The 14,971-nt window shown below is 41.4% G+C and overlaps 1 protein-coding gene across 2 annotated transcripts in view; it reads left to right on the top strand.

Moving 5' to 3' along the window:
* Dhit (Double hit) overlaps positions 1 to 14,971 on the top strand; it is a 251,234-nt gene that overhangs the window by 89,788 nt on the left and 146,475 nt on the right. Inside the window, exon 2 of one of the 2 annotated variants that reach the window (XM_045740980.2) lies at positions 1,666 to 2,057. In XM_045740980.2, coding sequence (XP_045596936.1) covers positions 1,669 to 2,057 — 389 coding nt within the window. In that variant the 5' untranslated portion in view covers positions 1,666 to 1,668. The remainder of the gene's footprint in view (positions 1 to 1,665; positions 2,058 to 14,971) is intronic. The other variant, XM_045740981.2, reaches the window with a different exon arrangement.

Here is a 14,971-nt window from a genome sequence, read left to right as displayed (position 1 = left end):
GGCTTAAATATCTACAATATGCTATTATATAATTTATATTTGAGAAAATTACTGTTTTGAATGAACAGCATGTTAACATTGATGAATGCGTCTGTGGGGTCGACCGCTGGATGGAATGGACTTGAGTCGAGGACGGGTTGTCACAGGCAGCGTTCTAGCGACCGACACGACAAACTCGTCTCCTAATTTTAGATTATCACGGGCTCACCATAGCCCGTGCTGCTTGGAACGTTTTCTTCCAGGTAGCAAATCTTAAACAACAAAACCATCCTAATTTTAACAGTCTGCTCACTCAAAATGTGAATTTTCTCATATATAAATTATATAATATTATATAATAGAATATTGTAGATATTTAGGCATAGGTTAGGTTAGCCAGTGGCTGAGTGGACAGAACACTGGACGCATGATCCCGTGGTCCCGGGTTCGATCCCGGACGCCGGCGAGAAACAATAAGCAGAGTTTCTTTCACCCTGATACCCCTGTTACCTAGCAGTAAAATAGGTACCTGGGTGTTAGTCAGGTTAGTCGGTTGGGTGCTTCCTGGGGGTGGAGGCCTGGTCGAGGACCGGGCCTCGGGGACACTAAAGCCCCGAAATCATCTCAAGATAACCTCAAGAAGAAGAAGAAGGTGTTTAGGTTAGGTTAGGTTAGGTTAGGTTAGGTTAGGTTAGGTTAAGTTAGGTCTTTAGGTTCTGTTGGCGATTATTTGTATTTGTAGTACGAGGGTGAAGCATTTACAGCGTTGTGGTTCGAACAGAGGTCGTCATTGAAGCACTTGTTCCGGAAGTGTTCGAACGTCATCAGTTGTGAGTCGTGTGTAAACCGTTTATCAGTCATAAACAGCTGGGGTTTGGCGGGTGGATGGAATGGACTTTGGGACTGTGTTGATGAGGACGGGGTAAATACTGCAGCCCGTCCTGCAAATACAAATAATTGCCAGTCTAACGTAATCTAGGCCTAACTATGACCCCATGAATTATAATATATATATATAATTAAACAATTTGAAACAGACCGTGCGATATAATTGGTGAATACGTCATTGGGGGCCACTCACAAGATGGACCAGCATAGGCCAGTGGGCCAGGCCGCCCCCTAGGCCTACCGGCCAACTGCGGGGGGGGGGGGGCAGGGGACTGAGAAGCTGTAACGACACTTGGTGATCGTTAAGTTGTATACAAACACAACTTGGAATACAGAATGAAACATTTTATTTGTAACAACTTTTCCAAATCCTTTTGTGTGGTCGATTTGATAATGTTTAATTGTACTCAACACTACTCTATTTGTACTTATTCATAATACAACCCAAATACATCCCAAATACAACCTGATAGTACTAAATACTATATGGTTCACAGAGCCACTCGCTGACCACCTGACCGGGTCCTCAGTGCCGCCAATTGCCTATTTTTGTGGTGTATACTAATGTATTCCTCCGGACCATACACCCCCATACACCCATACACTCACCAGAAACTGTATTTGATCACCTGATCTTTTAGCCTCTGATACTGTATATTAACCCCCCCCCCCCTGGCTCTTGACCCTCTGTATTAATGTGATAATGTACTTCATACAACTGTGACTCAATGCTGTGTATATGTGTATGCGAGTAGACGCGAGTAGACGCGCCAACTGATGTGAGATATTTCCTTACAGCAGATGTCCTCTGGGAAAGTCGGGCTGAAGATGGCAAAGCTGAGACGCGAAGCTTCAGGCTCCGACAGCGGGTGTGAGGAGAGTCAGAAGAACAACAAGGAGAAGGACAAGGAGAAGCCCTCGACGGAGAACAGTGTTAGGAACCTCAATAGCGGAGCGGCGGGGGCCCCTACCAGCGGCCCTACCTCAGGCGGAAACACGGGCGGAAGCGCCTCCTCCCTCGGTGGGGCGCCGCCCCCTTCGGCAGTGAGTGGAGATATGATAATAAAAGGGGCGCCACCTACCAGCAACCCGAACACCGCCGTGGCGGCGGCGGCGGCGGCCAGGAATATCAACCAGCAACGACCTAAACCTTGCTGTTTCTTCTGGTGCTGCTGCTGTAGGTGTTCTTGGTGAGTACTGCTCTACACCTCTGTGTCTAAACCTCTATACCTACACCCTAAATATATTTTCAGGTCTTAAGAATGTCAATTACAACGGATTGTAGACCCTGTTTACAAGTGATACACTATTTAAGAGTTCAATTTAAGAGTTCAATTTAAGAGTTCAATTTAAGAGTTTAAAGCATAATTAAAACCATTTGACTTCTTGAATGGACCTCAGATCAAAACGACTTGATAAAGGGTCCGTAACGAACCGAAATTACTTAATAAGCGGTCTATAAGACGGACCGAAATGATTTTTACATGTCTCCAAGACGGAGCGAAACGTTGTCACTCTCATGTCACATATGAGGCGTGGATTGTGTGGGTTCAAACACGCTGTTGTGGGTTCTTCTCTGCATTGAGGAATAAACGTCGGTTTCAAGGGAAGATTGGGAAAAATATTTGCTTTGCTTGCTAAATATTTCTCTAGTATGTTGTCAGAGAGTTATATATGGTGACTTAATGATGAGTTAATGAGTTAACTTAATGATGAGTTAATGAGTTAACTTATTGAGTTACTGATGATGTATCACACTCAGTTATGTTCAAGTACAAATATGTCAATTTAAGGGAACATTAAAGTTATTTAATAGTGACGTTATTTATTATTAATGTATATTTTTTTATGTAAATAATTGTTTATAAAGTTTGTCAATTTTGTTAAGTAAATTTTGTAAAGGTAATTTTGCAGTTGTAAATTTTGTAAAGTAAATTTGGTAAAGAAGTCAATTTTGTATATGAAAAAAGGATTGTAAAACAAATTTTGAAAAATAATTTTTTTGTTAGCAAAAATTCTTAAAAATAATTTTTTTGTAAAACAGGATATTCTGTCTATAAGCTAACAGCAATAGGCTGACACATCATAGTGTAACCATTATTTATATATATATATATATATATATATATATATATATATATATATATATATATATATATATATATATATATATATATATATATATATATGACAATGTCAGACCACGAAGGAAAATGAAACAGGAAATTTCCTTAAGTACTTTCGTATATTAAATACATCTTCAGAAGGACCTTCTGAAGATGTATTTAATATACGAAAGTACTTAAGGAAATTTCCTGTTTCATTTTCCTTCGTGGTCTGACATTGTCACATTCTTAATCACGTGTTTATTTTCGTGATATACACACATATATATATATATATATATATATATATATATATATATATATATATATATATATATACATATATATATATATATATATATATATATATATATATATATATATATATATTATTAAATATGACCGAAAAAGTAAGATTAATAATTCTAACACGAATTTTCTCAATCTTTCGTACATTACGCTTCACTGTTGGAGGTAAATCAAAAATCAATTCTCCAAAATTCATTTTTATTTCTAGTCTGACGCGACACGGGCGCGTTTCGTAAAACTTATTACATTTTCAAAGACTTTTAGTTCACAAATACACAACTGAATAGAACTTACGTATCTCCGATTTTATATCTACATTTGAGTGAGGTGGGAGGGGTGATGTGGCATTAACACAAGACAGAACAAAAGGGATATTAATAGGGTATTAAAAGTATCAACACAAGACAGAACACAAACAATGGGTATTGAATAGAAGTGTTTGTAGAAAGCCTATTGGTCCATATTTCTTGATGCTTCTATATTGGAGCGGAGTCTTGAGGTGGGTAGAATATAGTTGTGCAATAATTGGCTGTTGTGCTGGTGTTGACTTCTTGATGTGTAGTGCCTCGCAAACGTCAAGCCGCCTGCTATCGCTGTATCTATCGATGATTTCTGTGTTGTTTACTAGGATTTCTCTGGCGATGGTTTGGTTGTGGGAAGAGATTATATGTTCCTTAATGGAGCCCTGTTGCTTATGCATCGTTAAACGCCTAGAAAGAGATGTTGTTGTCTTGCCTATATACTGGGTTTTTTGGAGCTTACAGTCCCCAAGTGGGCATTTGAAGGCATAGACGACGTTAGTCTCTTTTAAAGCGTTCTGTTTTGTGTCTGGAGAGTTTCTCATGAGTAGGCTGGCCGTTTTTCTGGTTTTATAGTAAATCGTCAGTTGTATCCTCTGATTTTTTCTGTAGGGATAACGTTTCTATTAACAATATCTTTCAGGACCCTTTCCTCCGTTTTATGAGCTGTGGAAAAGAAGTTCCTGTACAATAGTCTAATGAAAAGAAACGTACGAAAGATCGAGAAAATTCGTGTTAGAATTATTAATCTTACTTTTTCGGTCATATTTAATAATATATGTCTACAGGAAAGACTGCTACCAAAATATACTAATATATATATATATATATATATATATTATTAAATATGACCAAAAAAGTAAGATTAATAATTCTAACACGAATTTTCTCGATCTTTCGTACGTTTCTTTTCACTGTTGGTGGTAATTCAAAAATCAATTCTCCAAAATTCATTTTTATTTCTAGTCTGACGTGACACTTGAGCGCGTTTCGTAAAACTTATTACATTTTCAAAGACTTTGGTTTACACATGCACAACTGAATAGAACTTACACATCTTCGATTTGTTTATATCTACATTTGAGTGAGGTGGATGGGGTGAGGTGGTATTAATAGGGTATTAAATTCTTAAACACAAGACAGAACACGAAACAATGGGTATTGAATGGAAGTGATTGTAGAAAGCCTATTGGTCCATATTTCTTGATGCTTCTATATTGGAGCGGAGACTTGAGGTGGGTAGAATATAGTTGTGCATTAATTGGCTGTTGATTGCTGGTGTTGACTTCTTGATGTGTAGTGCCTCGCAGACGTCAAGCCGCCTGCTATCGCTGTATCTATCGATGATTTCTGTGTTGTTTACTAGGATTTCTCTGGCGATGGTTTGGTTGTGGGAAGAGATTATATGTTCCTTAATGGAGCCCTGTTGCTTATGCATCGTTAAACGCCTAGAAAGAGATGTTGTTGTCTTGCCAATATACTGGGTTTTTTTGAGCTTACAGTCCCCAAGAGGGCATAAGAAGGTCACTACCAAAGATACCTTACAAGCAGAACTTATTGCGGAAGGAGGAAAGAATCGAGGCAACTACAGAAGCACCATACTGTCCCCCGAGCTCAAAGCGGCAGCTAAGAGCCTTCGTGAGAACAAGGAGATAGTTGTCAGGAAAGGCGACAAGTCGCCAATATACGTCATTCTTAAAAAAGACGAATATCTGGCGAAAATGAACCTCATACTCTCTGACCAAACTAAATTCCAAAGGGTAACGAAGGACACTACAACCGAACTGAAAGCAAAGGTCAACAAATTGGTCGAAACTGTGAACGCCAAGAAATCTGGACTCCACCTGCCAAAGATTATTGGGGAATATAAACCTGGATATGCGTATGGAAATGTCAAGACACACAAGCCTGGAAACCCACTTCGGCCAATCATCAGCCAGATACCCACACCCACGTACAGACTGGCGAAACGACTCAACGGCTTGCTGACTCCTTATGTCCCTTGCGCCTTCAGCCTGAAGTCTCCAAAGGAATTTGTTGACTTGCTGCGGGGAACACGGGCCACAGGGATAAGAGCCTCGTTGGATGTAGAATCTCTGTTTACCAATGTACCTGTGGATGAAACAATCGGGATGATAGCCGACAGAGTGTACCGTGATCCGGCCTGTACTTCTCTTGACATACCAGAAAACAGTCTAAGGAAACTACTCCAAGCTTGTACTAAAGAGGCACCCTTCTTGAGCCCGGATGGACACATGTATAAGCAAGTAGATGGGGTCGCCATGGGTTCTCCCCTAGGTGTCCTGTTTGCAAACTTCTACATGGGTACCATCGAGCAAAAAGTCTTAGTCGACATGAACTTGAAACCGGCCATATACTGCAGGTATGTTGACGACATTTTTACACAGGTACCAGATGTCAGACATCTGCAGAAGCTGAAGGAGGCATTTGAGCCGAATTCTGTGTTGCGTTTCACTTACGAGATGGAGAAGGATGGGAAGCTGCCCTTTCTAGATGTAACAGTCATGGAAAGGAGCGGAGTTTTCTACACTGCAGTCTACACTAAGGAAACAAACATAGGAATGTGCCTGAATGCCAACAGTGACTGCCCGGACAGGTACAAGAGGTGTGTTGTTAACGCTTATGTCGACCGTGCTCTCAGCCACAGCTCAGAATGGAAGCAAGTCGACGAAGAACTCTGTAGGGTAAGGCAGGTCCTAGTCAACAACGGCTTCTCCAATGGTTTTGTGGAAGACATCATAAGAAGGAAAGTGAAATGCCATGCAACCTCTGAAGAGACAACTAACACAACACCTATACCCCCTATTAGACTATTTTACAGGAACTTCTTTTCCACAGCCCATAAAACGGAGGAAAGGGTCCTGAAAGATATTGTCAGTAGAAACGTTATCCCTACAGACAAAAATCAGAAGATACAACTGACGATTTACTATAAAACCAGAAAAACGGCCAGCCTACTCATGAGAAACTCTCCAGACACAAAGTAGAACGCTTTAAAAGAGACCAACGTCGTCTATGCCTTCAAATGCCCTCTTGGGGACTGTAAGCCTAAAAAAAAAACAGTATATAGGCACGATAACAACATCTCTTTCCAGGCGTTTAACGATGCATAAGGAACAGGGTTCCATTAAGGAACATATAATCTCTTCCCATAACCAAACCATCGCCAGAGAAATCCTAGTAAACAACACAGAAATCATCGATAGATACAGCGATAGCAGGCGGCTTGACGTTTGCGAGGCACTACACATCAAGAAGTCAACACCAGCAATCAACAGCCAATTATTGCACAACTATATTCTACCCACCTCAAGACTCCGCTCCAATATAGAAGCATCAAGAAATATGGACTAATAGGCTTTCTACAAACACTTCTATTCAATACCCATTGTTTCTGTTCTGTCTTGTGTTGATACTTTTAATACCCTATTAATATCCCCTCTTGTTCTGTCTTGTGTTAATGCCACATCACCCCTCCCACCTCACTCAAATGTAGATATAAAATCAGAGATACGTTCTAATCAGTTGTGTATTTGTGAAGTCTTTGAAAATGTAATAAGTTTTACGAAACGCGCCCGTGTCGCGTCAGACTAGAAATAAAAATGAATTTTGGAGAAGTGATTTTTGATTTACCTCCAACAGTGAAGCGTAATGTACGAAAGATTGAGAAAATTCGTGTTAGAATTATTAATCTTACTTTTTCGGTCATATTTAATAATATATATATATATATATATATATATATATATATATATATATATATATATATATATATATATATATATATATATATATAGAGGGTACCACCTCTGGTGCAAGATTAGGGACCAATTGCCTGGGAGAAGAAAATAAAGAATATTCAGTGAAGACCTTGTAGATTCTAACTGAACACTTTAATATTTTCTTCTCCTACCACAACTATTCTTTTTGTATATATACATATATATTTGTTTTATTTAAACATGGTTACAAAAATGGAGTTACATATAGGGTACAAAGATGATTATCATAAGTTGTCGAATTCCTCCAGCTCCTCAGATGGCGGGCAGGAACCCTGAATGCTGTGTGCATTTCTCCTCTGTATCGCCACGCTGAGGCGCTGGAAAAGGAAGCTCGAAGCTCTAGGGTTTCTTGTTCTTTTAATGAGCCTAGAACCCAGTTCCTTTAAAAAAAATGGTGGCACTCTTACCCCAGGCGCCGAGTGTCTCAGAAGCAATGGGGGACAAGATTGTAGTGGTGATCCAGTTCTCTGTACTTACGGGATTTGGCTGATTCCCTGTGGGTGGCAGCGCCACCTGGTTGTGCAACACTGAAGTCAATTTAGATGTTAGCCAGGGATGATACGCACGTGTAGTGCCATACCAACTGCCTGCCATTCTTCCAGGGGTTCACTGTGATACCATCCGGGCGACCAATAAGAGCATCAGAGTTACGGGGCGTTAGGTAACGGGGCTCTCTCTCAGCTGGGCATCCAGCTGCGGTGAGGCTCCTATTGATGATGTAACTTCACTGTACCTCGAGTGCCATCCCCCCCTGTGCTTTGGCAGAGTAGGCCATGGTGGCCATACCTGTAGGCCACCACCTCGCCGCAAATACACCAATATCTGATGTGGATTGGGGCAGCAAGGCGGAGAGCCACAGCAATTCGGATGACGTGTGGTGTGAGACGCGTGTCAGTTGCCGACATTGGGGTTACTAACAAGAAATCCCGTGCATGTGGGGCTGCTGCTGCTGTGAGGAGAGCAATGTCGTGTTGTGTTGTTGCAGCACCCAGGCACTATGCAGGAACTTGGTCTACAATGGGGCCATCCCACCTGGATTGCTTGTGGGCTTTTGAGGGTGATGGTTGAGGTGATGAGCCTGCACGAGAGGCCCACTCTGTGGCACAGCGCATAAAATTGGGATCATGTACGCCTGCCAGCTGATGTCGGATGCCGAGAAGGAGGACAGGAAGGCTGGTACAGCGATTTGCGTTGCTGTTCGAACTCCGAGGCCCCCAAATCTTACGGGAAGAGAGGCTTGTTTCCACTGTAGGTCATCGAGAGCGAGGTTGAGGGCTTTTTCTAGCATTGATTTCAGTAACCGGTCATACTCACCTAGTTTTTGGCTACTGTAGGATGGTGAACACTTCAGAAAGTAGGTTAACCAGGGGAGAGACAGACATCTGGTGATGAGGTAGAGTGCATTATGAGCGTCAATATTCTCAATCCTCTCATCCATCCTATTAAGGTCGGCGATTTTCTTATCAAGGACCTCATCGATGGCTTTCAACCCCCACAGGGGCTCCTAAGAGTGTACTGTCTTCAGGTTTATATGAATATTTAGCAGACCATCCTCTATTCTCCCTTCTGATGCCCTGATTGGAAGATATTATTTCACTCTTAGAGGAGTTCAGGGTGAGGCCTAAACTTGTACCTTGCTCCTGGATTTTTCTGATGTCCTCCAGGAGGGAGTCTAGGGAACCAGCTAGGGTACGATCATCCAGGAACCAGATGTTAAGCTCGCTGGACAGGACTTCTGTGACTTGTTTGATGACTTAAGCAGAAAAGGAGAGGAGCAAGGGGGTCACCCTGTTGGACGCCTTCCCGCGAGTCAATTTCATAATCGCCAAAAATTAGCTGTAGATCTATACTGTAGCATGAATGTACAAAAGAGTAGAGGGAAGGGAAATGACTATGAACCGCACGGAGTACAGCATCCCTCCGCACCAAATTGAAGGCATTTTTTAAATCCAGCTTGATCAGGGCCTTTTCGTCTGTGATGTTGGCGATGAAGGCTCGAGCTGCATGGGCTGCCGCCTCACACCCTTGTGGAATGCCGAACTCGAGCTGTTTTGGCTTCAGCATGTTGGCCACTGCATCACTAACTGTTCTTGCAGCTGCCTTTGCGACGAGACGCCGGAGAGAATTGCCTACAGCTATTGGCCTGATCCCTTCATCCTTTTTCTTTAGAGCACAGAGAGATGCTCCAAAAAAGATAGGTCTTATGGACGCTGGTATGTTGCCAGCTAGACATGTGTTGGTGAATCTGGTTAGTTCCACCAAGAGGTTCTTTGCAATGTCACCCAGTGCAGGGTTGAGCATTTGCTTGAGGTGGTTGGGTTTTAGTCCTGTGAACCCACCTGCTGATCCTGTAGGGAAGGACAAGGCTGCTTTATGGACCACAGATTCGGCCACCCAGAGAGGTTCTGCTCCAGTAGCCCCCACTTGTACAATGCCGTCCTCACGTGGAGCCCTGGGTGGGTGTTTCTCCTCTAGGACTAGAGCTGTGGTGGCATCTCTGTCGGCAATTGAGTCCTCACTGGTGATGACTCTTATTGCGCCAATAGTGTTTCCTTTTTCTATTTTCTTGATGACTGATGCTCTGATTTTTGATGTCTCGGATATGCCACAGTGGCTCTTCCTGCCGTGGGTGTTTCTGGCGTGGGTGGGAAGGCAAACCTGGTTGTCCTCCCTGGGAGAATTATTTATGGCTTTGATGACTGAGGCAGCTAAGGTTTTGTCTCTCCTTGCAGGGGTGGCCAGACATATGTTGCCAAACAATAGCAGGGTTATATATAACTATATAATGTGCCTACACTGATATACATGTGGTGTTGAGAGGTAATCTATAAGATAGTTTATAACCTCGTGCGAGTCTGATCAACGACACTATTGGTGTATTTCGAAGGTTGAGAGACAGGTGGTTTTGTATATATATAATACTAAGTGGACGACCAGCTCAGGCTTATTAGAGTGGTTTCTGAGACTGTTAAGACCATTATACACATGTACACCAGTGTGGAGTATATTACCTGCATGTGTGGAGCATATTAACTGTAGGTGTGGAGAATATTAACTGTAGATGTGGAGTATATTAACTGTAGATGTGGAGTATATTAACTGTAGGTGTGGAGAATATTAACTGTAGGTGTGGAGTATATTAACTGTAGGTGTGGTGTATATTAACTGTAGGTGTGGAGTATATTAACTGTAGGTGTGGAGAATATTAACTGTAGGTGTGGAGTATATTAACTGTAGATGTGGAGTATATTAACTGTAGGTGTGGAGTATATTACCTGCATGTGTGGAGTATATTAACAGTAGATGTGGAGTATATTAACTGTAGGTGTGGAGTATATTAACTGCATGTGTGGAGTATATTAACAGTAGATGTGGAGTATATTAACTGTAGATGTGGAGTATATTAACTGTAGATGTGGAGTATATTAACTGTAGATGTGGAGTATATTAACTGCATGTGTGGAGTATATTAACTGTAGGTGTGGAGTATATTAACTATAGATGTGGAGTATATTAACTGCATGTGTGGAGTATATTAACTGCATGTGTGGAGTATATTAACTGTAGGTGTGGAGTGTATTACCTGCATGTGTGGAGTATATTACCTGCATGTGTGGAGTATATTAACTGCATGTGTTGAGTATATTACTGTAGGTGTGAAGTATATTAACTGTAGGTGTGGAGTATATTACCTGCATGTGTGGAGTATATTAACTGTAGGTGTGGAGTATATTACCTGCATGTGTGGAGTATATTAACTGTAGGTGTGGAGTATATTACCTGCATGTGTGGAGTATATTACCTGCATGTGTGGAGTATATTAACTGCATGTGTGGAGTATATTAACTGCATGTGTGGAGTATATTACTGTAGGTGTGGAGTATATTAACTGTAGGTGTGGAGTATACTAACTGCATGTGTGGAGTATATTAACTGTAGGTGTGGAGTATATTAACTGTAGGTGTGGAGTATATTAACTGCATGTGTGGAGTATATTAACTGTAGGTGTGGAGTATATTAACTGCAAGTGTGGAGTATATTAACTGTAGGTGTGGAGTATATTAACTGTAGGTGTGGTGTATATTAACTGCATGTGTGGAGTATATTAACTATAGATGTGGAGTATATTACTGCATGTGTGGAGTATATTCACTGCATGTGTGGAGTATATTAACTGTAGGTGTGGAGTATATTAACTATAGATGTGGAGTATATTACTGCATGTGTGGAGTATATTAACTGCATGTGTGGAGTATATTAACTGCATGTGTGGAGTATATTAACTGCATGTGTGGAATATATTAACTACATGTGTGGAGTATATTAACTGCATGTGTGGAATATATTAACTACATGTTTGGAGTATATTAACTGCATGTGTGGAGTATATTAACTGCATGTGTGGAATATATTAACTACATGTGTGGAGTATATTAACTACATGTGTGGAATATATTAACTGCATGTGTGGAGTATATTAACTGTAGGTGTGGAGTATATTACCTGCAGGTGTGATGTATATTAACTGCATGTGTGGAGTATATTCACTGCATGTGTGGAGTATATTAACTGTAGGTGTGGAGTATATTAACTATAGATGTGGAGTATATTAACTGCATGTGTGGAGTATATTAACTGCATGTGTGGAGTATATTAACTGTAGGTGTGGAGTATATTAACTGCATGTGTGGAGTATATTAACTGCATGTGTGGAGTATATTAACTATAGATGTGGAGTATATTAACTGCATGTGTGGAGTATATTAACTATAGATGTGGAGTATATTAACTATAGATGTGGAGTATATTAACTGCATGTGTGGAGTATATTAACTGCATGTGTGGAGTATATTAACTGCATGTGTGGAGTATATTAACTGCATGTGTGGAGTATATTAACTGCATGTGTGGAGTATATTAACTGCATGTGTGGAGTATATTAACTGCATGTGTGGAGTATATTAACTGCATGTGTGGAGTATATTAACGGCAGGTGTGGAGTATATTAACTGCATGTGTGGAGTATATTAACTGCATGTGTGGAGTATATTAACTGCATGTGTGGAGTATATTAACTGCATGTGTGGAGTATATTAACTGTAGGTGTGGAGTATATTAACTGCATGTGTGGAGTATATTAACTGCATGTGTGGAGTATATTAACTGCATGTGTGGAGTATATTAACTGTAGGTGTGGAGTATATTAACTGCATGTGTGGAGTATATTAACTGCATGTGTGGAGTATATTAACGGCAGGTGTGGAGTATATTAATTGTTCATAACAATTAATTTGATGGATTACATAACCGTCTTCTATATATCTTTATTAGCCTTGACTTGAGGCTATCGTAGACCACAAATTGAGACTATCGCAGACCACAACTTGAGGCTATCGCAGACCACAACTTGAGGTTATCGTAGACCTCAACTTGAGGCTATCGTAGACCTCAACTTGAGGCTATCGTAGACTACAACTTGAGGCTATCGCAGACCACAACTTGAGGCTATCGCAGACCACAACTTGAGGCTATCGTAGACCTCAACTTGAGGCTATCGTAGACCACAACTTGAGGCTATCGTAGACCACAGTTTGAGGCTATCATAGACTACAACTTGAGGCTATCATAGACCACAACTTGAGGCTATTGTAGACCATAACTTGAGGTTATCGTAGACTTCAACTTGAGGCTATCGTAGACTACAACTTGAGGCTATCGTAGACTACAACTTGAGGCTATCGTAGACCACAGTTTGAGGCTATCATAGACTACAACTTGAGGCTATCATAGACCACAACTTGAGGCTATCGTAGACCATAACTTGAGGTTATCGTAGACCTCAACTTGAGGCTATCATAGACCACAACTTGAGGCTATTATAAACCTCAACTTGAGGCTATCGTAGACCTCAACTTGAGGCTATTATTGACCTCAATTTGAGGCTATCGTAGACCATAACTTGAGGCTATCATAGACCTCAGCTTGAGGCTATCGTAGACCTCAACTTGAGACTATCGTAGACCTCAACTTTAGGCTATCGTAGACCTCAACTTGAGGCTATCGTATACTTCAACTTGAGGCTATCGTAGACCTCAACTTGAGGCTATCGTAGATCACATTTTGAGGCTATCGTAGACCTCAACTTGAGGCTATTGTAGACCACAAGTTGAGGATATCATAGACCACAACTTGAGGCTATCGTGGGCCTCAATTTGAGGCTATTGTAGACCTTAAGTTGAGGCTATCGTTGACCTCAATTTCAGGCTAACGTAGACCACAACTTGAGGCTATCGTTGACCACAACTTGAGGCTATCGTAGACCTCAGCTTGAGGCTATCGTAGATCTCAACTTGTGGCTATCGTAGTCCTCAAATTGAGGCTATTGTAGACCTCAACTTGAGGCTATCGTAGACCACAACTTGAGGCTATCGTAGGCCACAACTTGAGGCCATCGTAGAACTCAACTTGAGGCTATCGTAAACCTAAACTTGAAGCTATCGTAGATCTCAATATCAGGCTATCGTAGACCACAACTTGAGGCTATCGTAGACCTCAACTTGAGGCTATCGTAGACCTAAACTTGAGGATATCGTAGACCACAACTAGAGGATATCATAGATCACAACTTGAGGCTATCGTAGACCTCAACTTGAGGCTATCGTAGACCACAAGTTGAGGATATCGTAGACCACAACTTGAGGCTATCGTGGGCCTCAATTTGAGGCTATTGTAGACCTTAAGTTGAGGCTATCGTTGACCTCAATTTGAGGCTAACGTAAACCACAACTTGAGGCTATCGTTGACCACAACTTGAGGCTATCGTAGACCTCAGCTTGAGGCTATCGTAGATCTCAACTTGTGGCCATCGTTGACCTCATCTTGAGGCTATCGTTGACCTCAGCTTGAGGCTATCGTAGATCTCAACTTGTGGCTATCGTAGTCCTCAAATTGAGACTATTGTAGACCTCAACTTGAGGCTATCGTAGACCACAACTTGAGGCTATCGTAGGCCACAACTTGAGGCCATCGTAGAACTCAACTTGAGGCTATCGTAAACCTAAACTTGAAGCTATCGTAGATCTCAACATAAGGCTATCATAAGGCTAAACTTGAGAATATCGTAGACCACAACTAGAGGATATCGTAGACCACAACTTGAGGCTATCGTAGACCTCAACTTGAGGCTATCGTAGACCTCAACTTGAGGATATCGTAGACAACAAATTGAGGCTATCGTAGACCTCAACTTGAGGCTATCGTAGACCTCAACTTGAGGCTATCGTAGACCACAACTTGAGGCTATCGTAGACCACAACTTGAGGCCATCATAGAACTCAACTTGAGGCTATCGTAAACATCAACTTGAGGCTATCGTATACCACAACTTGAGGCTATCGTAGACCACAACTTGAGGCCATCGTAGACCTCAACTTGAGGCTATCGTAGACCTAAACTTGAGGATATCGTAGACCACAACTAGAGGATATCGTAGACCACAACTTGAGGCTATCGTAGACCTCAACTTTAGGCTATCGTAGACCTCAACTTGAGGCTATCGTAGACCACATTTTGAGGCTACCGTAGACCT

Source organism: Procambarus clarkii, chromosome 19 (assembly GCF_040958095.1).
Source record: "Procambarus clarkii isolate CNS0578487 chromosome 19, FALCON_Pclarkii_2.0, whole genome shotgun sequence".
Lineage (NCBI taxonomy): Eukaryota > Metazoa > Arthropoda > Malacostraca > Decapoda > Cambaridae > Procambarus > Procambarus clarkii.
This window is presented reverse-complemented; position numbering and strand designations above follow the sequence as displayed.